Raw genomic sequence first — 18,492 nt, forward strand, 5'->3', positions numbered from 1 at the left:
AAATAAAGTTAGATCTTACTCATGAATTATTTCCTGCAGAGTTTTGGCCTTACCGCTCCCCCCATGCCAGTGCAATTGGGGTCAGTTTTGCTGACAGCATGGCTGCTCTTGAACCAAGTTTGAATGACAGTTTTAGAAGATAATGCTGGGCGATGTGTACCAGTTTTCCCCAAGAGCGAGCGTGATCATCTCTTCCCCTTAGCTCCCTACTGAGCAGTGAGGATGCCTTCGTCCAAAGCCTCTTATCTTCTGCAGAAAAAGGCTGTTTTCTACCCCCTCCACTTACTTATTTTACATTGCCTACCACAGTATTCCAGTCTCTTCTGGCTTAAACGTTTTCCTTGGATGACTGTCTCTTCTGGACAAATAATCAGCCTTTCGGATTTCTGTCCACTAACCCTGTTCCTCATGAAGGTGATATTTGGGTGCAAGAAGAGAGGGTTTCTGAGACCTCACGGTGGCCAGAGGTCCACCCAGGACCCTCTGGTTTCTTTGTGGTTTCTGTTGTAGCGGAGCAATCTCTGAGATGTAACTAATCTCCTCTGGCTTTTAGGGGGTCATTGGAGAGCGCCTGTCCGTGAAATCCTTGTCCCGGCCACTTGCTCCTTGTAGTGAAGTCACCAAATGCATGAACCCTCTGACCTGATCCCAGGTCTCTGGTGGTTGCTGCGCCTCCTGGAAGTGCTACAGCCTCTCTGCCCTGGTCAGAAGGGGAGAGGCTGGTGCCTTCATCTCCAGTCTCTAATCTTGTTGACCAGCCGTGCCTAAAGCTACCCCTGAGTTACTGCCGCTCAGGGTGTTCAAACAGGTTCTGCCTGAAAGTCCTCTGGAAGGCCATGTCTGGGAAGTAAGCACTAGTCCAGGTGCCTCTAGGCCTTACCCTGATGTCCTTGCGGCCTCCCACAGTCTGTCCTCAGAAGGCAGGCACCCAGGGCCCCAGGGCCTAACCCCTCGGCTTGCCTGTCTTCCTTCTTCCTTCCTTCCACCTCGCTTTCAGGAGCCCAGGGGTCATGCCACACTGCTGCTGCCTCCGTCTGGAATAAGACTTTCTCAATCCTGTCTTCTTCCTCAGGAGCTAACTGTCCCTTCACCTCCTCACTGCAACGGTTGCCAGGTTCTGGGGAGGAAGAGTAGGGCACATGCCAGGGAAAGTTTTGCTAATTTTAATTTTCAAAGATAGTGTCTAGATTACCTTATAAGTTGAGATAAGCGCTTGAAGGAAATGAAGACAGAATGATGCTGGAGGCTGCCAAAGCGAGCTAGTCCAGGGAGGTCTCCTGAGGAGCTGATGTTAAAGAGACCCAGAGGATGAAAGGGAACTGGCCACGTAGAGAGTAGGGGGAGGGAAGGGGGGACAGTCAGAAGGAGCAGGAAATACAAGAGGAACAGGAGCCTTCTGGGATGACTCTTGAGTGGTGAGAGGAGAAGGGAGGTGGGATTGAGACCTGGGACCACCATGGAGTTAGATAGGATGGGCAGAAGGAGCATTGGACCCCTTCTGAGTAGTGCCAGTGCCCAAATCCAGAACTCTTCTCTCAGCCCTGAGTCTTGCAGGGCTGGGTGGGTATTTGCTGCCTACTGCAGAGCAGTGAGGAGCTGAACATTTCAAAGCAGGACGTCAGCATGGGGGTGAGTTACTGAGACCCTGCTGGCCCAGGGCCAGTGCTGGAGGCTGTGGGGAATCCAAAGATGCAGGTGACTCAGTGCTCCCTCCCTCTTCCCCTGAGCTCACATTCTCCAGTTAAACAGAAACACAGCTAAATGTATAAACTCTGCTCATAACTGTCTCACGCATCTCTGGATGTGTTCCTTCTAAACCCAAAGGAAAAAAATGATTCACCCTTGTAAAATTTCCATCCAGACAATACAGCAAGTAAAAAAAGGAGAGGATCAAAATTCAAGTACTCAGAGATAATCATTGCAGTGTCCTTCTTGACATCACACACACACACACACACACATACACACCCCCTAGGTAAATGGGTTGATGTTGACACGCACGCATGTGTCTTCCTGTGTTCACTTAGTATAGCCGGATATGCACTTGTACTTGACTCTCCCTGTGCATTTGTTAATTCCACTGAAAACCTAGAACTGGAAGGTGTTTTTTCTTGGAGAGTGACCCTGGAAAACCACAAAACAAAGGTGATGGGGAAGAAGAGCTTTACCTCTTTGTAGTGAAGAAAAACACAGAGGCACAATCCCACAAGCCCTGGGCTTCACATGTGTTGGCAGCTCATGGCGTTGTTACCAGAATCCAGGCTGGGCTGAATCCTCCCTCCCTATTCCACACATGCTGCACACTTGGTCACTTCAATCGTGTCCGATTCTGTGACCCTGTGGACTGTAGCCCACCAGGCTCCTCTGTCCATGGGATTCTCCAGGCAAGAATATTGGAGTGGGTTGCCATTTCCTCCCCCAGGAGATCTTCTTGACCCAGGGATGGAAGCCATGTCTCCTGCATCTCCTGCACTTTTAGAGTTGAAAAGGGAATTTTATATGTGGACCACATCATAATCTCTTTTGCTAAATAAACGTGTAGTATAAATCCTTTGCAGACTATAAATCTGTTCAGTTCAGTTCAGTCACTCAGTCCTGTCTGAATCTTTGTGAACCCATGATCTGCAGCGCACCAGGCCTCCCTGACCATCACCAACTCCCAGAGTTTACCCAAACTCATGTCCATTGAGTCAGTCATGCCATCCAACCATCTCATCCTCTGTAGTCCCCTTCTCCTCCTGCCCTCAATCTTCCCCAGCATCAGGGTCTTTTCAAATGAGTCAGCTCTTTGCATCAGGTGGCCAAAGGATTGGCGTTTCAGCTTCAATATCAGTCCTTCCAGTGAACACCCAGGACTGATCTCCTTTAGGATGGACTGGTTAGATCTCCTTGCAGTCCAAAGGACTCTCAAGAGTCTTCTCCAACACCACAGTTCAGAAGCATCAATTCTTTGGCGCTCAGCTTTCTTTACAGTCCAATTCTCACATCCATACATGACTACTAGAAAAACCATAGCCTTGACTAGACAGACCTTTGTTGGCAAAGTAATGTCTCTGCTTTTTAATATGCTGTCTAGGTTGGTCATAACTTTCCTTCCAAGGAGTAAGCGTCTTTTAATTTCATGGCTGCAGTCAACATCTGCAGTGATTTTGGAACCCCCAAAAATAAAGTCAGCCACTGTTTCCACTGATTCCCCATCTATTTGCCATGAAGTGATAGGACCAGATGCCATGATCTTAGTTTTCTGAATGTTGACTTTAAGCCAACTTCTTCACTTTCCTCTTTCACTTTCATCAAGAGGCTCTTTAGTTCTTCTTCACTTTCTGCCATAAGGGTGGTGTCATCTGCATATCTGAGGTTATTGATATTTCTCCCGGCAGGCTTGATTCCAGCTTGTGCTTCATCCAGCCCAGCGTTTCTCATGATATACTCTGCATAAAAGTTAAATAAGCATGATGAAAATATACAACCTCGACATACTCGTTTTCCTATTTGGAACCAGTCTGTTGTTCCATGTCCAGTTCTAACTGTTGCTTCCTGACCTGCATACAGATTTCTCAAGAGGCTGGTCAGGTGGTCTGGTATTCCCATCTCTTGAAAAATTTTCTATAGTTTGTTGTGATCCACACAGTCAAAGGCTTTGGCATAGTGAATAAAGCAGAAATAGATGTTTTTCTGGAACTCTTTTGCTTTTTCGATGATCCAGCGAATGTTGGCAATTTGATCTCTGGTTCCTCTGCCTTTTTTAAATCCAGCTTGAACATCTGGAAGTTCACGTATTGGTTCAATATGGTTCACATATTGCTGAAGCCTGGCTTGGAGAATTTTGAGCATTAATTTACTGGCGTGTGACAGGAATGCAGTTGTGCGGTAGTTTGAGCATTCTTTGGCATTGCCTTTCTTTGGGATTGGGATGAAAACTGACCTTTTCCAGTCCTGTGGCCACTGCTGAGTTTTCCAAATTTTCTGGCATATTGAATGCAGCACTTTCACAGCGTCATCTTTTAGGATTTGAAATAACTCAACTGGAATGCCATCACCTCCACTAGCTTTGTTCGTAGTGATGCCTCCTAATGCCCACTTGACTTCACATTCCAGGATGTCTGATTCTAGGTGAATGATCACACCATCGTGATTATCTGGGTTGTGAAGATCTTTTTTGTACAGTTCTCCTGTGTATTCTTGCCACCTCTTCTTAATATCTTCTGCTTCTGTTAGGTCCATACCATTTCTGTCCTTGATTGAGCCCATCTTTGCATGAAATGTTCCCTTGATATCTCTAATTTTCTTGAAGCAATCTCTAGTCTTTCCCATTCTATTATTTTCCTCTATTTCTTTGCAATGATCACCAAGGAAGGCTTTCTTATCTCTCCTTGCTATTCTTTGGAACTCTGCATTCAAATGGGAATATCTTTCCTTTTCTCCTTTGCCTTTCGCTTCCCTTCTTTTCACAGCTATTTTGTAAGGCCTCCTCAGACAGCCATTTTGCCTTTTTGCATTTCTTTTTCTTGGTGATGGTCTTGCTCCCTGTCTCCTGTACAGTGTCACAAACCTCCATCCATAGTTCATCAGGCACTCTGTGTATCAGATCTAGTCCCTTAAATCTTTTTCTCACTTCCACTGTATAATCGTAAGGGATCTGATTTAGGTCATGCCTGAATGGTATAGTGGTTTTCCTTGCTTTCTTCAATTTAAGTCTGAATTTGGCAGTAAGGAGTTCATGATCTGAGCCACAATCAGCTCCCGGTCTTGTTTTTGCTGACAATATAGAGCTTTTCCATCTTCAGCTGCAAAGAATATAATCAATCTGATTTTGGTGTTGGCCATCTGGTGATGTCCATGTGTAGAGTCTTCTTTTGTGTTGTTGGAAGAGGGTGTTTGCTATGACCAGTGTGTTCTCTTGGCAAAACTCTGTTAGCCTTTGACCTGCTTCATTTTGTACTCCAAGGTCAAATTTTCCTGGTACTCCAGGTGTTTCTTGACTTTCTACTTTTGCATTCCAGTCCCCTATAATGAAAAGGACATCATTTTTGGGTGTTAGTTCTAAAAGGTCTTGTAGGTCTTCATAGAATTTGTTCAACTTCAGCTTCTTTAGCGTTACTGGTCAGGGCATAGACTTGGATTACCGTGGTATTGAATGATTTGCCTTGGAAACGAACAGAGATCATTCTGTCGTTTTTGAGATTGCATCCAAGTACTGCATTTTGAACTCTTTTGTTGACTATGATGGCTACTCCATTTCTTCTAAGGGATTCCTGCCCACAGTAGTAAATATAATGGTCATCTGCATTAAATTCACCCATTCCAGTCCATTTTAGTTTGTTGATTCTTAGAGTGTCGATGTTCACTCTTGCCAACTCCTGTTTGACCACTTCCAATTTGCCTTGATTAATGGACCTAACATTCCAGGTTCCTATGCAATATTGCTGTTTACAGCATCGTACCTTGCTTCTATCACCAGTCACATCCACCACTAGGTGTTGTTTTTGCTTTGGCTCCGTCCGTTCATTCCTTCTGGAGTTATTTCTATTTCTTGACTGATCTCCAGTAGCGTATTGGGAACCTACCAACCTGGGGAGTTCATCTTTCAGTGTCCTATCTTTTTGCCTCTTCATACTGTTCTCAAGGCAAGAATACTGAAGTGGTTTGCCATTCCCTTCTCCAATGGACCACATTTTGTCAGAGTGCTCCACCATGACCCATCCGTCTTGGGTGGCCCTACACTGCATGACTTAGTTTCACTGAGTTAGACAAGGCTGTGGTCCATGTGATCAGGTTGATTAGTTTTCTGTGATTGTGGTTTCAGTCTGTCTGCCCTCTGATGCCCTCTCTCAGCACCTACTGTCTTATTGGGGTTTCTTTTACCTTGGATGTGGGGTGTCTCCTCACGGCCTTTGCTCCTGACCTTGGACGTGGAGTATCTCCTCTCGGCTGCTCCAGCGCCACGCAGCCACCATTTTTGGGAGATTATAAAGAGGCTAGCCTTGTCTGTCCTGGGTGCTTAGACGTGGGACTGAGCCATTCAGGCAAGCCTTCCTTCAGTCCCTTTCCTTCAGCCAGTATTGACTGAGCACTTTCTATGAGATAGTCACAGTGGGTACTCATTCAGAGAGGAAGAAACAGACTTTAAATAAGTAAACACAGAAAAATATCAAAGTACACATTATGAAAACTCGGAAAGAGCCAGGTGATTTCTAGTTTGAAAGTTTTTGACCTGGAGGAATATTATTTGGGTCTTATTGAACACATAGAGACTATTTTCTTATTCTGATCTTTGAGGCTGATCCAGTTCTTGGTTCAGAGACCAAACCCCTTCTTTGATTTAGGCAGCTCATCTGCTTATCACAATGCCAGAGACATCTAAGACCAGCAGTCCAGATCCTTAAAGCATAAATGCCTAGGGGTTGGAAGGGTGGGGATTGTTGTTGAGCCTGTGCTGTTGAGCCTGATTAAGAATTTTTCCAACGTAGGATACATTTATTCTTATACGTGCTGCTTGAAGAAACATGAACGAGACTAGACATGGGTTTCTTTTATGTGATGAGGTAAGACTCTTCCAGGGATGGAAATTGCCAAGCTTCTCACTGGTTTGCTGTTTTGACTTTCTAGGGTACTCAGAAAATATGCCTTCCCTACAGCCCCACGAAAACACTTTCTGTGAAGTCCATCTTAAGGTGAGTACGTGTGAGCAGAAACCCAACAGCAGGCACCCATAAATGGGTTTTATCCTGTGAGCATTCTGATGTCAGCTTGCTATTTCCCTGGGCCTTGGCTATATACTAGACATTTTGCTAAGCACTTGGCACACAGTACCTAATTCAGTAGTCATAGTAACCCTGTAGGGCAGGTAGTACTATTATCCCATTTTATAGATGAGGAAATGGAGGCCTAGGAGGGCCAAGCCACAGCTAGTGTGTAGTGGAAGTAAGGCTCAAGTCCAGGTCTGGCTGGTTCTGAAATTTGCTGTCAAGCATTTCCGTCCTGCATGTGTTGCCCATTTCTTTCCTGCACGTGTGCAAATACTTTGATTTTGTAAAGAAAATCAAGAAATATTTTTTCCTTTCATTTTTCTTGTTGGAAATAGAAACTCAGATGTCAGCAAATGCTTCTTAGAGAAGAATGTGCTTTTTCTTCACCAGACAGAAAGCTAAATGAATGGGAAGGAACTGCTCACTGCTCGGCACTTAGCTGCTTCTCGTGCCCCCCGCCCCTTGCCACCTCCCTCTGCTCTTTCCCCCACGTCAGGTGCCAGCCTCCCCTTGGCAGTGCGGCCACTCAGGTCAGCCTGGTGCTTTGTCAGCAGCTGAGATGGCACAGTAACAGTAGCTTCTGTTTGTCAGGCACTGTGCTGAATGTTTTACAAGCATTCTCTTAGGAAATCTTTAAGCCAGCTCCGTAAAGTAGATCTATTACCACCTATTACCACTACCCTACGTAGGAGGGACTGGAGCTTCAGAGAGGTGAAGGGGTTTGACAGAGATCTCACAGCTGGTAGACCACAGTGCTGGGATTTAAACCTAGGTCGTGTGACTCCAGGGCTTGGGCTGTCAACCACTAATGTCACACACTAGTCCTGTGTGACTCTGAGAGCTTATCCCGGTGGCCTGGTGGTTTAGTGTCTATTCATCTGCAACCAGGTGGTGGTCGGAGATGGTGTTTTCCATGTTCCCACCTGTTACTGTTACTTGGCAGCATGTCTCTTACAGTGATGAACCTGACAGTCCATTAGTGATTGCAATTGGCTGATGAAAGGGTCCTGAGATTAAGAAGTAAAACATTTTGTATCTTATTTTCAAGCTTGATTTTGTCTTTGAATTGCAGACCTTCTCCCCTCAGCTGTAGGCCCCCTGGTTTTTCTCCTGGCCAGTCTGAAGCCAGAGCTAAGAATGCATCCATGGAGAGGTTAACCTTTTTGTTGAGCACTGAAGTATCTTGCTGCTTCTAAATCTGAACTTTAAGAGTTATACTTTGAATTATATTGGCCTAATTTTCTGTAATTTTCTGTAAATCCTTTTATTTTCTTCTTCTAAAATGATGAAATTTCCAGCTCCTTTCTTCTATATATTTAAAGACTGGGGTTCTCAATGAATTTTAATTTAGTTATCTGAGTATATCTTCATTTTTCGGCCCACCACTCATAGCCAGAGCAAGCTGCAGCAAGAAAGTATTTTAAAGTTGCAAAGATTAAGACTTCTACAGTTGCTGCCAATAGAAGAAAAGATTTTCTCTGTTACAGTCATCAACTTGAAAACTTAAAAATTAAAATATACATACTATTGGGTCAGATAAGCTGAGTTCAAATCTTGGCTTCATGACTTAACAGCTTTGTTATCCTTAACTAGTTCTTTAACTTCCGAGGTTCAATTTCCTCATCCTTAAAGTGAGGATAAAATAGTACTTGCCTCATAGAGATTGAATGAGATAATTCATGTGAAGTATTTAGCAGGGTGCCTGGCATTTAGTAAATACTCTGTAAATACAGCTATTATCTTTACTTTTCATTTACAGATATGAGGATTCTTGCTGAAGAGGTCTCAGAGATCATTTTGTTCAATTACCTTGTTTTACCCTAGAGGAACTTAGCTCAAGGAAATTCAAAGCAAAACATAAAAGAATAATCTTGTTAAGAACAACCTTTTGCCCTTAGTGAGAGAGGAATTATCAAAGGAAGAATGACATGTCAGGTCATCTTAATTACATTTCATCTTATCATTCATTACTATGTAAATGTCAGTGAATCTCCCTTTTGGTAAATAAAAGTAAGAATCATGGAGATTAGCCAAGGTTGCCTACAGCAGGTGCTCCCCACTCCTCCCTGCTGAGTGTGCTCAGGGGCAGCCTCCAAGGTTGGTTACTCAGGTATGTTCCTTCACTGATCGTTCCATTGATCCCCTACCTCCTTTGGCCCCTCCAGGAATCCAGCTATGATCTTTTGGGGTGTAATACTTAGCTTTTCTGAGGCCCTGAGATGGGCTCCACGTTGTTTAAGTCACCACCACACTAGGCTCACTCTTCTGTTCTGTTGCAGTGCCATGAATCTGGACAAATTCGAGAAAGGCCCCAGGGAAATTTTTCACCCTGAGATACAAAAGGTAACCCAGAACTTTGTGCTTCATAATTGTATAATGTGGTCACAGTGTTAAAACTGACAAATTATCAGTGATTCTTAGCCTAGGATTCCCAACCAGAATCACCAGTGGTTCTCATCATGAAGAACTTCCCACCTGAGAGTCTGATGGGAACTGACTAAGATGGAGGCTGGGAGTCTGTCATTTTCAGTAATTCAGAGGATAGCAGGTGTCCAGAAAGCTGTCCTGTTTTCTTAGGACTTAATGTTAAGGGAAATCAGTCTGTCTTGGGAGAAAAATGTTTAGAGTCATAATCAAGGTAATGGTCCATCAGAAAAATGGCAACTAGATTTTTGTCTTGCAGTTGCAATCAATTTCACTTCTAAATTCTCCCCTTGAAACTTATAAATGCAGCCAACACTAACAGTGTGACAGTTGTGTGTCAGAGCTGAGCTTCAAGGAGCTGGCATGCCAGGCGGGGTGGCATGGGAAGAGGTTGGAGAGGCAGCCTGACTGGGTTCTGTCCAGGAGGTGGCGGGCAGCCAGTAGAATCATCCCGCAGAGGAACATCTGAAAACAAGATATAGCAACCTTCTGCCTATTTGTGTCATCCCTCTATGCCTGTTTTCACCAAAGACACTGTCACATTCTCCCTTTTGCTCATGAGCTTCCCTTCCATCCTGTGTGTGTGTCTGTGTGTGTGTGTGTGTGTGTATGTGCGCATGCATGTGTGTGAAGCTTACCAGCAGTAGTTCCCCTGCTGTGATCAGGTGTCTGTAGGTTTCCCTTAGGAAGCTTGAGCAACCAGCTTTCAGCATAGAGAAAAGAGTTCTGACAAATCACTGCATCCAAAAAGTACACAGTAAAAGTAAACTTTAGCTTAAAAATGGAATATTTTGAAGTGGAGAAAAGTGGTGTCAGTGACAGTAGATGAAGCTTGGCTTTCACAGAAAGTCAACATAAAATGATCACCATTCATTTTGGACTTAACTTTTTGAACTTCATTTGACAGGACTTGCTGGTCCTTGAAGAACAAGAGGTAAGTAGTGTCGCGAGATGCCGGGTCCTGCTACCCCACCTTGCTATTTGTCAGTGAGCTTCCCGTTCACCAGAAACACGGCCTTTTCTCCCAGGCACACCTCTCCGTGGATTTGCACAGCCAGTCTCTTATCGCTGGAAGACTTGACTGACGTATTTTGTCTGGTGTATTTCAGAATTTTCTGTGCAGCTAGCCATAAAGATAGAGAAACAGTCAAGCTGCTTAAATCTGCTTGGAATCATTCAAATTTTAATCCCATGATCAGGATGAGGAATGAGGTTTTCATTTTCGTTTAATTAAAGCTAAGGTACTTTGTTAGCACATTCACAATGCCATATGATGTGCATGTTTCCATTCCTTGTTGTCCCACTTAAAAAAGAATGTTAGGTTTCACAAGTGCATGACTAACATAGAGAAATATCTGAAATACTGTCACTCAACAGTTAACTATTTACTCAATGAGAGTGTGTGTACACTGTTCCTATTGGTAAACGGCTCTATCACCTGTCCAGTCGCTAAGGCCAGACTTGGAAACATCCTTAATACCTCCCATCTCTCACACCCCATCTAATCCATCGGCACATTCCGATGACACTTTTTCAAAACATATCCCTGACTCACATGCTTCTCAGTGCTTCCACCACCACCACTCTGATCCATAGACACCAGCCCTACCATCGCCCACCTGGATTCTGCAGAGCCTCCTGCTCTTCTGCCTGCTTCCTCTCTTGCCCTCTCTTCTAGTTTTCATAGAGCATCCAAACATGGCAAGCCATCTCCTCCCTTTGCTCAGAACTCAATGGCTTCCCATCCCACTCAGAGTGAAGCCCAAGGTCTTCACTGCAGCCTGCTAGGGCCTGTGTAATAAGGCCATCCTCTGCTCCACACTAGCCACTGACCTCCTGCTTCCATGTCCTCAGGAAGCCTGCTGCTCCCACTGCAGGGATGCTCGTCCCAGATATCTCCTGGGTCACACCCTCTCTTGATTGGCATCTCTGCTCAGGGAGGACTTCCCAGCCCCTTAACTAGAATATCTCTCACCCACTGCCCTTCTACACTGCTTTGTTGATCATCTTAACACATGGATTTCATTTATTCAGTTTTTATCTGTTGCCCCCACTAGAACAGGGACTTCTTCCATTTTTCTTCACAGATGTATCCTCAGAGCCTAGAATAGTACATATAGAGGACACATAGTAAATATTTGGTTAAATATGTGAATTACTTATTGACTGAGTGAATTATGAAATTGTATGATGCCATTGAAAGAAATGAGGTAGATTTTTACTGGCATGGGAAGATTTCCACAACATAGTACTTACTGAGGAAAAAACAATTTGTGGGGCAATACAGTATAAGCCTAGTTGTTTCTATAGGCAAAGATTTCTATGTATATTCATTCATTCCTTGATTCAGCAAATGTTTACTGACCTCTGACTGTGGGTGTACTGTCTACTGTTTGAGGCCTTGGGGATACATTGATGAACAAGGCAAGGTCCCTTCTTCATGGAGCTACAATCTGCTGAGCTGAGACAAACTAAGCAAGAAAATAAACAAACATAAACACAGTCCTACCAACAATTCCAAGAGCTTTGGGGAAAGTAAACAAGGTCATAACACAGCAGAAGGAGTAGATTTTACCCACTGGCCAAACAGAGAAGGTTTCTCTGAGGCAGCAACATCTCAGCTGATTCCTGAACATGGCAATGTAAAGTTGAGGAAGGAGGCTGAGAGGCTTTCCCCCACATTGTTGGCAGGAATTGCCGTGGGCAGGTTAGTGGAAGTGTCGGGCAGGATGTGTCAGAGAATGGGCAAAAGGAGACATCTACATTGTAATCTACATATTATCCATGTACATGTACATATCATGCTTGTTGCTGAAGAATCCATGAACTCCATGTGTAATTGTAAAAGGCAAAAGATAAAAGTCATACACATTTCTGGTAAACATTTGAAAAATGCAGAAATGAACAAAAGATATGAGGAAAATGTCACCTAAAATCACAGAGAAAACTGGTATTGGTAGAGTATCCTATTTTGATCTATATTTGCCATATTTTATATAAGATTAGGGTTACACCATGTATAGTTTTAGGCTTCCCTCATGTCTCAGCAGTAAAGAATCTGCATGCAGTGCAGGAGCCGTTGGAGATGTGGGTTCGATCCCTGGGTCGGGAAGGTCCCCTGGAGGAGAGCGTGGCAACCCACCCCAGTCTTCTTGCCTGGAGAATTCTATGGACAGAGGAGCCTGGAGCGCTACAGTCCATAGAGTCACAAAGAATTGGACATGACTGAAGCAACTTAGCACGCGTGCATGTATCGTTTTTATGTCTCAAAATTACTAATTCATTAGTATTTACTGCACACCCACACAGTATATGCACCTGCCCTTTGTGACAAACAATACAGAAATGTATCAGTGGAAAACAGGAAGGAGCTTCTCTGGCGGCTCAGATGGCAAAGAATCTGCCTGCAATGCAGAACTGGGTTCAATCTTGGGCTGGGAAGATCCCCTGGAAAAGGGAATGGTTACCTACTCCAGTGTTCTTGCCGGGAGAATTCCATGAACAGAGGAGCCTGGAGGGCTACAGTCCATGGGTTCACAAAGCGTCAGATGCAACTGAGCGACTAAGCTCACACACCCCAGTGGGAAACATGAAAGCTCCCCCACTTCACCACTTCTTCCCTCTCTTGAAGAACCCCTGTTTGCTGTTTGGTTTATTCTCTCGTACTTGTCTTTGGACCTCCCAAATTTTGAAAAAGGGGTAGCCCATCTCTTTATTTCTCTATTTTATTTCCTTACTAAGGGGATATTTGCTGGTAGCAACAAGGGCACTCGTTGTAATGTACTTGAAGAGCTGTGACCAGTGATCAACATCCTTCACAGCCTCCCCGAGAGCTGTGTGGCCAAGGCACTCTTCTTTAATCCCACCTGCTTCTTGAATTTATCCCAGTTCCTCCCAATTATAGTGATAATCAGCTGCAAAGATGAGCAGGGAAAAAATAAACAATATTAGTGATGTTCCTGAAAGGTTAGTTATTTGGTAAAGTGTTGTTGGTGTCCTGAAATCCATTGTGTAGAGAGCCCCCTCTCCCCTCGGCAAGAAAAAACATGGTGTTCCAGGCAAACACACATGGAGGGGTTGACAGATGTGTAGGAACACGTGAAACCCAGAAATAGGGAGGCATTGCCTAGACAAGAGTAACGAGGAACTGGGGGTATCCAGTTTTGAATTAGGACATCATTTCTTGATCCCAAAAGATTCTTTTGGAATCAGCGGAGCTTTGTTGTTCAGTCGCTCAGTCACGTCCGACTCTTTGCAACCCCATGGACTGCAGCACACCAGGCTTCCCTGCCCTTCACCAGCTCCCAGAGCTTGCTCAAACTCATGTCCATTGAGTCGGTGATGCCATCCAACCATCTCATGGAGATGGAGTCATTCCCATCTTCTCCTTTATTCTTCCCTCTCACACTTCACTTTTCTCAGAAGAAATATAATTCCTAGCATACTATTAATTCTCAAAAATGTGACTATACCTTGGTTTATAATCATGTTGAGTTCTGTCTCATAAAATTTGGAACTTAAAAATGTAAAGTCCCAAAAAAAAAAAAAAAAAAATGTAAAGTCCCATACGAGTAGGAATTACAAATATGACCTTATCTCTATGGTGAGTGTCTGAGTGGGACTGAAGTCCTGATAAAACCAGTTCCCACTATTCCCTCCACCAGTCACTTCCCTCCGGGGGCCCAGGTATGTCTTGAGACTTTGCACTCCCAGTCATCCCGCAAGACCCCCTGCTGCAAGTAGCAGCCAGCCTCATGAAGCACCGATGACGGCAGGTTCAACGCTGTTAAAATATGACCCGTGATGGTCAGATAGCCCCAAGTCAAGTGATGCCCTCCTCAAATAGCCCCTCATAAAAGCTATCTCCTCCAGAAATACAGTGCATTCTGTTCAGCAATACCTTGATTCCTGGAGATAGGAGACAACCCTGTCAGTCATTGACAACATTTGGGAAGCCCTGGAAACAAAATTACCTAAATGAGACGTAATTTCAAGTACTTACCCAGGCCTTGAAGCACCAGTCTTTTGGGAGCCTCCACCTGAAGTGGAGGCTGAAGTGATGCTGAAGCTGAAACTCCAATACTTTGGCCACCTGATACGAAGAACTGACTCACTGGAAAAGACCCTGATGCTGGGAAAGATTGAAGGCAGGAGAAGAAGGGGATGACAGAGGATGAGATGGTTGGATGGCATCACTGACTCGATGGACGTGAGTTTAAACTACGGGAGTTGGTGATGGACAGGGACTGCATGCTGCAGTCCATGGGGTCTCAAAGAGTCCGACTGAACTGAGTGACTGAACTGAACTGAACTTGAAGTGGGCGGGGTCCTCTCGGCAAGGGTGCTGGTGCCAGTGACAGAGCAGCCCCAGAAAAACTTTCCAAAGCTTCAGCCAGTGATCAGGCAGCAATGGGCCCTATTTCTGCTTGTAACTCTCAACTTCACTCAACTCAAAACCATCCTGAGAAGACCATGGCCCTGGGTTGAAAAGAGCACTGCCTTGCAAGTCGGGAGCCCCAACTTCCAGCTCCAGTCCTGCCATCCGCTTAGTCCCAGGCTTGGGCACATCTCGTCTTCCCTGGGCTTCAGTTGTCCTGTCTGTAAAATGAAAGCATGGATTCAGTGGAGCATAGGGCTGTTAGTTCACAGCTCATCGTTTCAGCCTTTGACCCAATACTTCTGCCCTTGGCTTGCTAGCTGTCAGCCCAGCTGGATGTGACCCTGAGCCTCCTGACTTCTGCTGGTTGCTTCCTCCAGTCCAGTGATTCTCAGACAGGGGTCCCTGGGCCAGCAGCATCACCATCACCTGTGGACTTGTCACAAATACAAATTCTTGGACCCTACCCCAGATCTGTGGGATTGGAGACCCTGAGGATGGGGCCAGCAATCTTTATTTTAATAAGCCTTCCAGCTGATACTGATGCCCATTCAAGTTTGAGAACCACTGCTTTAATCCCTGTGCTGTTATTCTAAGAAGGTTATCTGTCAGACCCCAAACCACTGTAGGTGCTTATTAAGATACCACTGAGAATGGAAAAGGTGCCAGAGTCATGGAGATACTTGATTGCTATCATCATTCCCAAAACAGAGAAAGAAGAGCTACAAAAAAAAAAGAAGAAGAAGAAGAACCCCAGAGTGACAGAGATCTTGACAAAAACCCCAAGAAATTTACCAAAAACAGGTTTATGCAGAAGAGGTGACCATTTGGAGGCAACTGTGAAAAATAAGTTGTTTCTGACCACTTGTGTTTCTTTTCTCATTTATCACACACACAGTTGTTCCATGAATATTTATTAACCCTCTCCAAAATACTCAGCACAGTGGCGGGCCCTGGAGATTCCACAGAGAGTAAGATGTGTACCATCTCTCCTCCCTGGGACTTACGTTCTAATGGTGCGTGCGTGCTCAGTCACTTCAGTCGTGTCCGACTCTTTGCAACTGCCAGGCTCCTCTGTCCATGGGATTCTCCAGGCAGGAATACTGGAGTGGGTTGCCATGCCCTCCTCCAGAGGATCTTCCTGACCAAGGGATTGAACCCAGGTCTTCTTCATCTCAAGCACCACAGGCAGATTCTTTACCACTGAACCACCAGAGAAGCCCAAGTTCTAGTGGTTGAAACAGACAAATGTGCAAGTTCAATAAAAAGAATTACAGAGTGTAAATAGATCTATTAAGAAGATAAACAAGGTGCCATGAAGGAGACTAACAGTGCGGGGCGGGTGACCATGTTGGGAGATCAGGGAAGGCCTCTCTGAATTGACATGTGAGCTGAGACCCACATGGTGGGCAAGAGCCCTGGGTGGAGGCACCATCCTGAAAGCTACCTCTGTCTTCCTCACTCTACAGAGAAAACCACTAGATAGAAAATTATTACTACTGATGGTATGCATCTGTCCTTCAGATGTACTGGGGACAGAAGAATGTTTAGAAGTACAGCCTTAGCCCCTTGGCTTTTCAGAGTTTGAATGCTCCCAGACCAGCCATCCTGAATTCTGTGCACTGCCTTGACCCACCCACCTCTGCCCCATTGGCAATGCTTTGTTGTTGTTGTTGTTGTTTAGTCACTAAGTTGTGTCAACTCTTTGCGATCCGTGAACTTTAGCTCTCCAGGCTCCTCTGTCCATGGGATTTTCCAGGCAGAATACTGGAGTGGGTTGCTATTTCCTTCTCCAGGGGATCACCTTGATGGAGAAATGGACTAAACGTCTCTAAATTTGGTCTTCCCCTAGATGACTTGAGAGATCCCCTGCAAAGGCTTGGGAAGGAGAAAAGTAGGTTAGGTTCTGCCAAAGGTTGGGCTCACCCTGATCACTTCCCAGGCCTCAGGAGTGAAATGGCTTGCATTAAAAATCCAAGTGGGGTATAGTTTCTTTTTTGGAGGGTAGGGTTATTATTTTTTTGATATTAATTTTCTTTTAATACCAAGTCACTATAATACTGTGTCATTTTTAAACATTTTATTCTTAATGGATTCCACTCCCTAGCTGTTTCCAACAGAAACAATCTACAAGGCTAGTTTTTCTACAATCTCAATAGTTTCCACATTCCCAAGGCCAAGTCTACCCATACTGCCCTTGCCTAAGCCCATGACAGGTTGGAGAAGAGGAATCAAAAATAGCCTTTCCTCTTCCACCTAAGAATTGTGCTCTTTCTCTAGGGCCTATTTTCCAGAAGCAGACCTCTGAGTTCAGAAATGATCTCTATGAGGTCAAATGGCAGAGGCATCGAAGGATTGTCTTTTTCTCAATATGGCCGGCAATATTTTATTCACTTTGGTTCTCTGTTGGCTCCTTAACTGGCAACTTAGAATCCCCTCATCAGACAGCCTTGCAAAAATTGATCTTTTCCAACCTCAGATTTTTGTTTTAATTATGCATTACAAAAAAAGCATAGACTATAATATAATGAAGACCTACGAACCTATTACTCAGTTTAAGAAAAAATTATATGAAAAACACAATTGTGGTACTTCCCTGGTGGCCTAGTGGTTAGGATTCTGGGCTTTCACTGTGGTGACCCAGGTTTAGTTCTAGGTCAGGAAAAATTCTGCAAGGCAAGTGGCGCAGCCAAAAAATAAATAAATACAATTGAGCTCCCCGATCCTATTCTCTCTTCCCTGTAGAAGCTGCTATCTTGCATTTGGTATTTATCACTCCCACAGGATCTGATTTTAATCTTACATTTAATGTTGAGGATAGTAGACTGAACATTTGCACTGGCTACTTCTTGATTGCTTTTTTCTCCCCACATCTGTTTTGTGACTTTTTGAGATTAAATAGCTTTAGGAATTGGGGCAAATGAGCTTTTAGACTACATTGTCTTCAGTTTTCATTTCTATTTCTAAAAGAATCTGTGAGTTTTTAGCCTCAGGTTGTTGGCTTAAACTTTGAATCTCTCTGAGCTCTCTGCTAGCTGGGTTCCAGACTGCCACTGCTGGGCTGATCAGAGCATGGTGCCAGTCCTGTGAGCTCCTGGGGTCTATTTACTTTGAGCACTGTTTTGCTGCAGAATGGATCTGGCATTTTGCAGGCTCCATTGGTAATGAAATTTCCAGTGAACTCACAGAAGAACACAGGGTTTCCTCCGTAAGCTATAAAAATCTATAAAAATCAACAAATAATTTTTGTTAATATGGGTCAAAATTGAGGTGGAGGGGAGGAAGTAATCTAGCAGGTAGCCATTGAGGTCACTGTAGGGTCCCTAAATAATGACCAACACATCTCATAACTGTGTCTGCTTTGATGAGAAAATTAAATCTAGCACCTTTTGTTGTCTCATTGTAAGGGCTCTGTGAATTTCAAGTTTGGGGTTCTTTTTGCCAAAGATGGCCAGCTCACAGATGATGACATGTTCAGCAATGGTGAGTGTCTCCCCCTTTTTCTAAAAGAAACCCTGCCCCTCCTCATTGCAATTTAGATTCCAACTCATCTTACCTGCTAAGTCTTTAATGCAAAGAAATAACCAATAGTTTTTATGACGTTGAAGGGTAAATTTTCAGGGTAAATTTGGTAGGACACATGTTTGCCCAGTTTTGTTCATTTGACAAATATTCATTTGTCACTGAATCTGTGCCAGACACTGGCATGGGGGATTCAGTGTAACTGGAAAATTACATGGGGATTTGTTATCTCAGGAGCAACAGGGAAATTTTTCTCTGGGATTTTTATGCTTAAGAGAATTAGAAAATGGCCCTCTTTTCCTGTTATTTAGCACTTTTCGTATTAAACACCTGTTCCTTATTGATAGGAGTAGTAATAATGTTTTCCTTCTGCATTACTAGATCCTTGTGAATCCAGCCTGGCAGCACTCAGGTTGCTTA

General features: G+C 44.2%; 1 protein-coding gene across 4 annotated transcripts in view; it reads left to right on the forward strand.

The window, feature by feature from the left end:
• The window catches only part of GARNL3 (GTPase activating Rap/RanGAP domain like 3), a 159,070-nt gene that overhangs the window by 93,090 nt on the left and 47,488 nt on the right, over positions 1-18,492 (forward strand). For all 4 annotated transcript variants that reach the window (XM_043469599.1, XM_043469601.1, XM_043469600.1 and 1 more), the window contains 4 exons: positions 6,610-6,674; positions 9,029-9,092; positions 10,081-10,107; positions 17,958-18,033. In XM_043469599.1, the coding sequence (XP_043325534.1) occupies positions 6,610-6,674; positions 9,029-9,092; positions 10,081-10,107; positions 17,958-18,033 (232 nt within the window). The remainder of the gene's footprint in view (positions 1-6,609; positions 6,675-9,028; positions 9,093-10,080; positions 10,108-17,957; positions 18,034-18,492) is intronic.

The sequence above is a fragment of the Cervus canadensis genome, chromosome 5 (assembly GCF_019320065.1).
Source record: "Cervus canadensis isolate Bull #8, Minnesota chromosome 5, ASM1932006v1, whole genome shotgun sequence".
Taxonomy (NCBI): Eukaryota; Metazoa; Chordata; class Mammalia; order Artiodactyla; family Cervidae; genus Cervus; species Cervus canadensis.